Genomic DNA, 11345 nt, shown 5'->3' with positions numbered 1-11345 from the left:
TCGTGTTCTTGGTCAAATGGGAGAGGGTTCTGGCTCCCACATATTCAAATTATCCGATCTTTCTACTTAGACGTAAGTCATTTTTCTCTTCCAGACCAAGGACACCTAGTGCCAAGAAAGGGAGAGCTGTTATCGAGGAGAGAGCTTGGCTCTAAGCCAGGAGTAGAATAATGCTTTGAAAGTCAATTGTAGTCTTTGGCTCAGATCCAGGAATTGGAACCCTGTCCTTTTTTAACATTTTAATGTAGGGGATTAAAAAAATTATATAAATAATTTGTGAATACATTTTTTTTTTTGTAAAGAAAAATCAGACATTACATAGAAAGCTAAAGTTCCTCTTGATGCTTCCGCACCACTCCCTTTTCATCCTTCCCCAGGGAATCACTATTTTTAATCTGGCAGATATCCTTTCAGAGCAGTCTGCCTTTACGTTTTTTTCCCTTTATGTAAATGGTTCATTCTGTACTTACTGTTCTGCAACTTGCCCTTTTTTCTCAATGATTTGCCTGGATATGGTTCCATTTCAATACTTTCTCCTCTTCTTTCTTTTTAACTTAACCATGATTTACCTATCAATGTCATTAAGGAGGTATCCAGCTTATTTTGTTAAATTTTTATAAACAATGCTTCAGTAAACACCCTTGTATTTATCTTCCTTTGCATATATTATAGTGTTTATTTAGGGAAGACACCAAGTAGTGAAATTGCTGAGTCATGAGGCATGTTAAAAGAAAAAAATCAGATACTCCCAAATTGCTGTCCAAAATGGCAGAGCCAATCTTACCCTCACAGAGGTGATTTGGAATCTGCTTCCTCACAAGATAAGAGACCTTCACATTTTGTCATTCTTCCTGGGATGTTCTTCCTTTTGTACCTGGAAGGGTGAGTGGAATCGTATCACTCAGCCAGGGAAAGAGGACAATCTGTCTGCTAGGGTTCCCAGGGGCTCCTCTGCTTTCTTCCCCAGACCAGCAGTCTGCTCCATACCACAGAGTGGGTGCCCCTTGGGCACCTGCTGGTGACACCTATCCCATCCTTTGCACTGCAGTTATGAAGGAGATAGAGCTAGGAGAGGGGCTCAGCCAGGTCATAGGGTCCCCATATCCTCTTCCTTAGTTTGGAGAGCCACGAGGAAGGAGGAGAAAAGGGTCCTGGGAGTGAGCCATTGGAGACTGGCACAATTCCTTGTCACTCTCCTGACTCTCAACTGTTGTTTTCCTCAGATAAGTCATATGCTTTTTTTTTTTCCTGCCAAAAGGTTTTTAAAAATTATTAACATTTTTTTTCTGAGTAAAAATAAAAAATTAAACTGCCTGTGATTGTTAAAGTTGTGTGTCAACTTGGCTGGGCCATGATTCTCAGTGGTTTGGCAGTTATATAGTCTGGCAGTTGTACTATTTTGTGATCACCTCTATGATGAGATTTAATACAATGTGATCACCTCCATGAAGGGACCTGCTGTGGGTAGCCAATCAGTTGAAAGGGAGTTTCGTTGGGTTGTGGACTGCATTGAATGTAAGTGGACATTCTGGCAAGGCTCGTGGACTTTTGCTTGATCTGGGTTCTACAGCTGACTCCTGTTCGTTTGATCTCCAGTTCTTGGGACTCGAGCTAGAAGCTTGCCTGCAGTCTTGCCTGCCAATCTCGGGATTAGTCAGTCTTTGCAGCCTGGGAGCAAGAGCCCTGCTGTCTGACCTGCCAGTCTTGGGTTTGCCAGTCCTTGTGGCTACTCGAATCAGGAAAACCTCTATCCTGACCCACGGACTTAGGACATTCCTGCCTCTAGAGCCATGTGAACCATTTCCTTGAAATAAATCTCTCTTTATATGTATTTATATGCTTTACTGGTTTTGCTTCTCTAGAGAACCCAGCCTCACACGCTGTCTAAAAAAGTGTATAGAGAAATGTCTTGTTCTTTCCCTTGTCCCTTATTCCTCAGCCCCTCTAACGACTTTATTCGTATCTTATGTATTCTCCAGAATTTTTAAGTCAAATATAAGTATATTGGAGTGTATTGTCTTATTTTTTTCCCACCCTTTTTACATAAAAGTTAGCACACTTTAAACACTGCTCTGTATCTTTCTTTTTTTAGTTATTAGTATATCTTGGAGACCACTCCATACAAGTACAGAGAGTCCTTTCTCATTCTTTTTTTTTTAGCTGCATATTATTTCATTGTATGGATTTCTGATAATTTGTTTAGCTAGTCTGCTCTTGATTGACACTTGGGTTATTTCCAATCTTTTGCTATTACAAATGATGTGCAGTGAATACTTTTGGTCACGCGTCATTTCACATGGATGTATGTCTGTCCATAGGACAAATCCCCAGAAATGAAATTGCTAGGTCAAAGAGTAAGTGACTTTGTAGTTCTTTCAGTTATCAAATTTTCCTCTATAACAGTGGTACTAATTTAAACTCCCGTCCATAATGCTTAAGAGTGAGAGTTTCCCACAGTCTTGCCAACAGTGTGTCATTAAACTTGGATTTTTGCTATTCTAGTAGGAGAATATTTGTATCTCACGGTGCTTTTCACTTGCCTTTCTTATTTTGAGAAATATTAATCATCTTTTACTCTGCCCAAGATCTAACAGCATTTCCTTTTCTATGGACAGCCTGTTCATATCCCTTGCCTGTTTTTTTTTCTTTTTGGGTTTTTGTTTTTGTTGTTTTCTTATGTTTTGAGGGAGCTCTTTATATATTAAGCAAACTATCCCTTTGTCTGGGATATGAGACAAATATTTTCTTTCCCTGGATTGTTTTTGTGTTTTAATTTTGTTTCTGGTGATTTTGTAATGCTGAAAGTTTACTTTTACGTCATTCTTATACCCCCATGCCTTTGTTCATGTTCATTCCTCTCCTGGGAGTCCCTTTCCCTTTTCTTCCTTTTCTCTCTGGGGACCTTCTTCCCATTCTTTTAGGACTGGCTCCTATGTCACCCTCCTCGACCTTCTGTCCTTTCCAGCAGATCTCATCATTCCTCTTGCTGCTACTTTCGTGCTCTCATGTCTTCGCCTTTGCTTGTCATGTTGCCGTGTTTTTGTTTGTACGTACACTCCTCTTCCACCTAGCTAGAAGCGCCTCGCCTTTCTGGCTTCTGTACCCCCAGCTCCTAGCACATAGCATTTGCTTAATAAATATTTGCCAAATAAATGGATAGAGAAATAATTAGCAGCTGTTACCACCAATGCTCATCCCCACCATGCTCTAGCTGATCATTTATTTCCAGGTGAAGCTTATATGCTGAATATCCTTTTATTGAGAAACAGAAATAGAGAGGAGTGGGAAAGCTTGTCTTTGGCAGTCAAGGATGTGTCTAGATACTTGGCAGCACCCTGTAATGAGGAGTAGACTTCTAGCCCCACAAGCAGAGCTCTCTGAGCCCCATTTATGTTTATCCTTCCATATCAAATCAAAGTCAGTAATCAGGCACAGAAAAAATAATTTTTAGAGAAATTTATTTCAGGACCATTGAAGCAGTTCAATCATACTTTTTCATTCATAAATATTTCTATTTAAATAATCCAAGTTTATAATCTCAGCCTCGGTGAAAAGACTTTATATCAGATAGCACACTAGTTCAAAGTAAATTGGTTCCATAGATACTGAAGACTGGGATCATTTCACAGACACTGTTGCTTCTTTCCTTTCCTTGAATTATATTAAATAGATGAACTTACTATTAAATAAATAAATAAATAGGTGGCCAGTTATCAAAAGCTAGGAGTAAAGGACAGAGGGTCTCTTTGAATGTGCAATAGTGTCCGTCAGGCTGGCTTTGAGCAAATGGGAGGGGTAGGTGAGGCCTTCTTAGAAAAAGGGATCTGGTGATTGGCCCTGGGAGGGAAGAGCTAGGGGATCCTCATCACAGGCCTGGCCCTGGGGCACTAGGATAGCCTCAGGCAGCTCCTGGCTGGTGGGCAGGAGACCCTCATAACACCATTATAAGGAAAGCAACTGGCACCAGTCTAGACAACAAAAAAGTTCAGGCTGCAGCCATGCTCCAAACCCCTTCTATTCCCTTTCTGCCAGCCTTAGGGGTTACTCAGCACATATGGACTTTCTGGGTATGACTCTATTTAGGAAGAGATTTCTTCCATGGTGAAGTCAGTGATATCCTGGCCACCTCTGGTATTTCCCAGGAAGACGGGCATTTCTTCCACTTGAGAAGTGCTGATATACCAGTTGGGGTATTCGGCTGACTCAAATTCCAGCTTGTCTTTGACTTGTAGCTTGTTGAAGACAAATCGCTTTTCCATCCTCCTTTTTGGGTAAAGTTTGGGATCTACTGTCTGAAGCAAAATAGAAATAAGAACTTTCGTGAGGGGACTCTGGTAAAGATGTCCTTTAGATCAGCTAGAGAGGAACTGATAAGCAGACTTCAGGAGCAGGAACCAGACTCCTGAGTTATCTTTGTGACTGACTTTCTGTGTGGTTGTTGAGGGAGTAGAGTTTCTGGGTGGTGCAAATGGTTAAGTGCTCAACTACTAGCTGAAAGGCTGGTGGTTCGAACACACCAAAAGGCTCCTTGGAAGACAGACCTGATGATCTGCTTCTGAAGGGTCACAGCCTTGAAAACCCTATGAAGCAGTTCTACTCTGTACATGTGGGATTGCTGTGCATTGGAATTTACTTGATGGCAACTAACAACAACATTGAGGGGACTCTTATTCTTTTCTGAAGCTTAGGCCCAAGTGCTGGGGAGCATAATGTAGGTGGGGTTTAAAAAAAAAAGTAAAAAGCAGGTTAAAACTTCTAGGGCTACCTAGTTTCCAGGGACTTTTGCCATATATTTCTTTATAGCCCTGGCTAAAATGACATCAACTTGGAAACAAATCTTTTGCTGGGAAAGTTGTATGGGGAGAGTGATTTGAGGGATGGAGTGGAGAAGATGGTAGGTGTCCTTTCTCCCTTTAATTGATTAACTTCCCAAAGTATCATCTATCAAATGAGAGCAACCTGAACAATGTACACACCTTCCAATCTTAACATTGTATAATGCATTGGGGAGGTACGATAACAGGACATAATAACATCAGCAAAATGATGTAATTATCTGTAGTGGGAGTGAAAAAAACAAAAAGGAGCCCTGGTGGCTCATGCATTTAACAATTATGTTAAATTTATGTACATTTATATAAATTATCACCTAGACTGGCTCCCAGATTTTCAGGGGAGGAGAAGGAGGTTGCCTTGGAAGTAAGTGATAGAAGGGGGTTCTTTGGAGGACGCCCGAGAAGGACCCTCAGTTTCTGGTACTCACTCACCTCCAGCTGCAGGGTAGGCTTCCCATCATTCATCATACAGGACAGGTACACATTCTTTCCCTTGAGGCCCAAGGCCACAGGTGTCTTCTCTTGACTTATTTCTCCTTGCACAAAGGTCATGGAGAACACGACTGGAGAAAGAAGAGAGGCCTTGTGGTCAGGTACTTAGAGCAGTGCAGGCTGGACCCAACCGCTGAACCCCTATTTCAGGACCAGTACAAGTCAGCATTCTCTGTGGGAAGCCGCACAGTTTCCTCCCACCTAACAGACAAGATCACTTGGTTTCTCACAGAGAATCCCAGGGCTAGTTGGTTGTTTCAGAGTTTCCTCAAAGAAGGTCTGAGGGCTTCTCAGTGCCTCACAACAGTGACAACGAAGAATTAAGGGAGAGCTATCATTTAATTTTTAAATGTTGACGGAAGAAGGAAGCCATCTGGTCACTGGCCAGTGATGTACACATAGGCATGAGCAGAACAGTTTGATAATGCTGATGCAAGAAAAGAGGTTAAGTTGGGCTCCTGAAAGAAATCAGGTACCAGACCTGTTTCCGGAACACAGAGCAACAAATGGGAAGAACACGTGGGAAGAACTTGGAAGAGGAGAAGCTTAGCTGGGTAAAGTGGCTCTGAAGAGAAACATTCATTTTGGTCTTTCTTAGTCACAACTGCCTCTACCGGAGTCCCTGAGGTCACGCCCACTACTCAGTTCTAAATAAACAGGATTGTTCTTGTTCTGACCATGAGCAGGAAGCCTCCCCCACCCCCTCAACACACAAGTGATGTTGCTCTCCAAGGACAGCAGCCTTAGAAGACAGCAGGCTGCTCCTTTCAGCTGCTCCCTGACCCACACCCTTGCACTCAGGCTTTAGCCTTGAAGAAGGTAGGGTGAGAGGAAGGAAGAAAATGGCACAGTGCCAGGCAGATTCCCAACTAGTAGCTCACCAGACTGAAATATTTCCCAGTTACTGTAGAGAGATGTCAGTTCGTGCTTGTCAGTAAAATTTCCCTACAAGGAGCCATCGGATATTGGGCAGGAAGGATGTTAGAGGCAAGGGGGCAGGTTGGGATAGGGTTGGGTACCTTATCTCTTCACAATTCTAGTTTCAACCCCAACAGCAGGAAAAAGGAACCCACAGGCAATTAGGACATGCCCATCAAATGACCTTATTCAACGGAAAAATTGATATTGTACCACCACTAAGTGATTTGGCTGGACAATGGCCCTGGGTGTGCTTGAGCAGTCTAATTTCTCAGTCATGCATCTTACTGAAAAATAAATGTGCTGAGGGAATCAATCTGGCTTCATTGCTAGGGCAGAAGCAAAATTTTGTATGTTCTTTTTCTGTCAATTAATTTTTACTTATGTTGAAAGTTTGCCTTAATCTCCCACTTTGTTGAAAACGTAGAGAATAAGCAAGCTGCCAGGCGCCCAGGAAGGAAAAGCAAGATGTCCCAAGTTACCTTGTCGGTCTATATCCTGTTCATTGAGGTGAAGGGCCTGTAGCTCATAAGGACCAGAAAGCACCAAGCACTTTTGGTCTATATCCCGGAGTCTGCAGTTCAGGGATAGTACAGCTGCATCACACTCATAAGCATCGTCATAGTTGATGGGTTCTGAAATGTGGAGCATGGTAGCAGGCAATCAGAAGGGCAAGTGTGATAACATGAGGCCACAGAATTTGGCTTCTTGGATGACATCTGAGCAGGTATGGCCATAGTTTGATTATAACACTAGTGGGGAGGGAGTTCAGGGTGGGAGGAAAGATGTAAGAACACTGGATCTGGCACGATAGGATGTGGGTTCAAGTTTCAGCTCTGTTGCTGCCTGCAGTAGAGCTGCTCATGTAAAATGGTGATGGTAACAAAGTGGCGATGGTAATTGTGAGACTTGCAGAACATAATGCAAGTGAAGCCACACTGAGAATGATGGACTGATTTGCAAACACGAGTAGTTATCAAGGTCATACTTTAAGAACGATTGCATTTAAAAACCCCAAAACTAGTTGCTGTTGAGTCAATTTTGTCTCATGGAATCTCTGGGTAGATTTGAACCACCAGACTTTTGGTTAGCAGCAAGTACGTTAACCAAACACACTGCTGTCCAGTCAATTCCGACTCATAGAGATCCCATAGGGTTTCTAAGACTGTGAATCTTTATGGAAGCAGACTACCACATCTTTCTCCTGTGGAGCTGCTGGTGGTTTTGAACCACCAACCCTTCGATTAGCAGTCAAACGCTTTAACAACTGTGCCATCAGGGCTCCTTTTGTGCCACCCAAACAAACAAACAAAAATTCCAAACCCGTTGCCATGGAGGCGATTCTGACTCATAGAGACCCTATAGGACAGAGTAGAGCTGCTGGTGCGGCTGGTGGATTCCAACAACCAACCGAACTGCCAACCTTTTAGTTAACAGCTGAAAGCTTATCCGTTATGCCACCAGGGCTCCATTTTCAACTAAGAGATAATTAATTTGGTTTCTAGGCTTCTCTGTTCCACTCTTATCTTTTAAGGGCTTCAGCTTCCAGGGAGTTTAATTGACTATTGAGTTATTGACTGCAAGAAGGAAATAACTGGAAGGCCTACTGCCTCCTCTCAGCTCTCATTAAGTACCTTCTTCAAAGATGAAGGAAAAGAGGTTGGTCAGGAAGGACTGTGAGCAGGGAACCAGGATCGTCTTCAGCTTCTCCACTGCCACAATGACCGATACGACCTGCTTGAAACTCTTGTTGTAGTGTTGCTGGGAGATCTGAAGCCGGATGCCCCCATCTCCTGGAGAGCAGAGGTCCAGGTCTTGGAAGCAGCACTGTGGAGAAACCAAGGGAGTGAATGCATTAAGGTGGTCAGACCAGGAAACTACTGTTTTGACAACAGAGAAGTGTAAGGGGCCTTAGAGATAATCAACCTTCCAAAGAGATAATCTCTCATCTCTCTGTAGCCCAGAGAGGATAAGTGGATTACGGAAGGGCATGTGGCAAGTCAGAGGCAGGCTCAAAGCCAGAATGTGGGCTTTCTGATGTCTTGTATGATATTCTTTTAGAATAATCCTATTTCTATATTGCCTTTTTTATACATGCCACAGCTACACCATGAACTGTTTTATACGGTTTATAACATCTTGCATCTCTAATACTCTAACCTGATGCAAGAAGGATTCTAGGCTCTCAGAGATCACCTAGGTCATGCTCCTTATTTTTCACGTGTGGCCCAAAGGCATGAAGTGACTTGTCCAAGGTTAAACAGCCAGTTAGTGGTTTTCTTTCAACTCTCAATTCATCTTTTTGTTTATGTCATTTACATCTTATTGTCATAAGCCCCACCCCAGGTAACAAAAAACTATCCCACCCTTAGAGTAGACACATGATAATTTTTAAGGTCATTTTCTCTGAGTTACAGAGTTTGACTCAGTGATTAGTGTAGGCTGAATCCGTTTCCTAAAAGGAGAATCAAATTTGCTTTGAAGTCTTGTGGTCCTGGCTGTCTTCCTAATATGAGGCAGCAAACATTGTCACAACTGTGACTTTTCCCTCTTCCCTCCCCATCACGACCACTGTCAGTGAGTGACTTCGGTGGTGTGGGGAGCTGGGTGTGACCAAGTCAACATGCATTGCTGCCTGCACCTGTCACACTGGAAGAGGTAAAAATCATTCCATCATGAAAAACTACAGGAGCATGTTAGCCCCAGACACTTTGAGCTTTTGCTGTCAGAGCCCCTTCATGGATTGGGAGCTATCTCCATAATCTCACCTTCATCTGTTTGGGGCCATCAGGCTCAAAGAACAGGTCGTCTTCATTGTCGCTGTAATAAAAACAGAAGCATTGCTGAGCTGTGTCTCCTAAATTGGTTTATTTTTCCTCCCCTGTAGTCTCCACTGTTAGTAGAAAACTGCAAAGAGCATGAAACTCAAATCTACCTGAAGGCTTCTGGCAAGTTCCATGGTGATATGCATGGAACAGTCTACTGTTGTATGCTTAACGTATCACCATGGAAAAAGGCAAGTACCCCTGGGTGCTCCGTTTTGGATCCTGAGATAAAACCTCCAGCTTAGTGGAGTCTGTTAAAATCTGAATTTACCGTCTCAACTGAGCCAAACTTTGCAAAGGGGTCCCCTGTATCATCATCCATATGGAATCCCTTTTTCCTGTTTGCTGTATGTAGGAAGCGCCTGCAGCACAACATCTGGGAGGCCTAGGGTCCCAAGACTGCATTTAAGTGGGAAATCAGTCTTCAAACCAGGTTAACATGGAACCCTGCTTGCCATTGAAAGAGGCAGTTTGAGGGACAAATCTAGCCTCCAAGCACAGCTAACACTACTCTTGAAAGGGGGGAATCCCGCTCTTGTTATTGGTCTCGGTCTTCCCACTGACCTGTAGTAATTCCTCACATCTCCGAAGAGTTCAGGAACTGCTGCCATGCTGATTCAGAAACCTATGTAAAGAGAAGAGAAAGAGTGGCCAATTGTGGTTGCCAGTCCCCATGAGGTTTATCTTCACATTCGAGTTTCTCTCAGCGTCTAGTATGTGGCAGGTATGCAAAGAAGCAATGTTTGAATGAATGAGTGAATGCATGGAAGAGCGATTCTTTGAGTCTAGAGGAAAGCATTTGTTAGTCTAAACTCAAACCAGGAGTGTATTCGTTAGAAGCTGCCTGAGACTTGGAGCAGAGGCCTTGACATTTGTCTCTCAGGTATCAGCTGCTAGATAAGCAGAATTCATTCTCAGAATATTTCACAGATCATAGCATTACAGTACATCTGGCATTTCTGCAAACAAAACAAAACAAAACAAAACAAAACAAAACAAAACAAAACAAAACAAAACAAAACAAAACAAAAAACCCCAGCTCTCAGGCAGAGAGAGAGAGAGAGACCAACCGACTGCCCAACCGGCCCCCTTAGGACAGTTACCAGTAAGAGTTAAAATCACTATACCTGAGCAACGCAGAGAGAATCCTGGAGTGGCCTCTTGTGCCTCTAAGAGATTTGCTGTCTGACAATTTCTCCCTCGCTGTTTTATTGCCTCTAAAAGCAGAAGTGGATTGCTGAGAAATTTCCCTTTTGGTCAACTGATTTCACAACCAACTGAAAATAAAAGATTGGTGGAAACGTCTAGTGGAGGGGGCTGGGAAATTGAAATAATCCTCTAATACTTGGAAGGGCAAGTGCTTGCAAGTTATGACACATTTTACAAATGTGTCATCATGCAAATTAACACTACTTTTCTGACAACTATTATGCAGATGATGTCAATATTAAAATACTGGGTTTTCTTAGGTTAGACGAATGTTTTAATTTGAGGTCCCTGGGACAAAATGGAGAAGACACAGATAAACACATTCATGTGAGCACGCTCCCTCTCTCACATGTATCCCTCTCCAAATGGGAAGTATGGGAATCTTCCCACCTGGAGAGAGATAAACAGGTCTAAAGAAGTGACAGTGACCCTCCCAGTCTGGATTCAGGGTGCTGTTCCTACTTCTGCAGATCCTGGTAACTGCAGGAGCCTCTGGGGAGACATTGGACCTCCCTTGGAAGAGGCTGGAAACACACAGTTCAGCAGGGATGCTGGAGGGCCTGGGGATCCTTGGAGATAGGCTCGTTTAACCATTAAGACCAGGCACCAGTAACCATAGCCAATCTCATATCAAAACTATAACAGTGTTTGAGAACACTGAAACCATGTGGATTTAAGCAGAGTTTAAGTCTGGATTTTGAAAAAGTTGTGAATAAGTCATGCTTCCATGACCAGAATCCCTTTTTAACATGCAGAGGAGACATTCTGCCTAAAAAGAACTTTTCTGTTAACTGTGTAAAGTGAAGTATCATTTTTACAAGAATATTGGGTAGAGACTATATTTCTTGGCAACTTCAAGAGTTACCAGACTCTGTTTAATCCAGAGACCAGCAGAGTGCCTGCCCCAGGTGGGCCCTCACATTTGTAAAATGAACTAGTGACCAGGCCACAATCAGTGCATGGAGCCAGGAAAGGGGCTTTGTGGAGGTGCTTTGGCATACCTATATTATAGCTCTGCACTGAAGCCTTGCTCACTTTTTGGTTTCCCCAGGAGGCTATGAATTCT

The 11345-nt window shown here is 42.9% G+C and overlaps 1 protein-coding gene across 1 annotated transcript; it reads right to left on the bottom strand.

The window, feature by feature from the left end:
- Window positions 1–3441: 3441 nt before the first annotated feature.
- IL1B (interleukin 1 beta) lies at window positions 3442–10270 on the bottom strand. Its single transcript, XM_003417396.4, has 7 exons — window positions 10198–10270; window positions 9635–9695; window positions 9014–9065; window positions 7880–8072; window positions 6728–6880; window positions 5268–5398; window positions 3442–4292 (listed from the first exon to the last, which is right to left on the bottom strand). The coding sequence occupies exons 2-7, from the start codon at window positions 9679–9681 to the stop codon at window positions 4080–4082; spliced, it is 789 nt and encodes a 262-aa protein (XP_003417444.1). The 5' UTR covers window positions 9682–9695; window positions 10198–10270; the 3' UTR covers window positions 3442–4079.
- Between the last annotated feature and the right edge of the window lie 1075 nt (window positions 10271–11345).

This window comes from Loxodonta africana, chromosome 15, assembly GCF_030014295.1.
Source record: "Loxodonta africana isolate mLoxAfr1 chromosome 15, mLoxAfr1.hap2, whole genome shotgun sequence".
Classification (NCBI taxonomy): domain Eukaryota; kingdom Metazoa; phylum Chordata; class Mammalia; order Proboscidea; family Elephantidae; genus Loxodonta; species Loxodonta africana.
The sequence above is the reverse complement of the archived record's forward strand: the minus strand, read 5'-3'. Positions and strand labels throughout refer to the sequence as shown.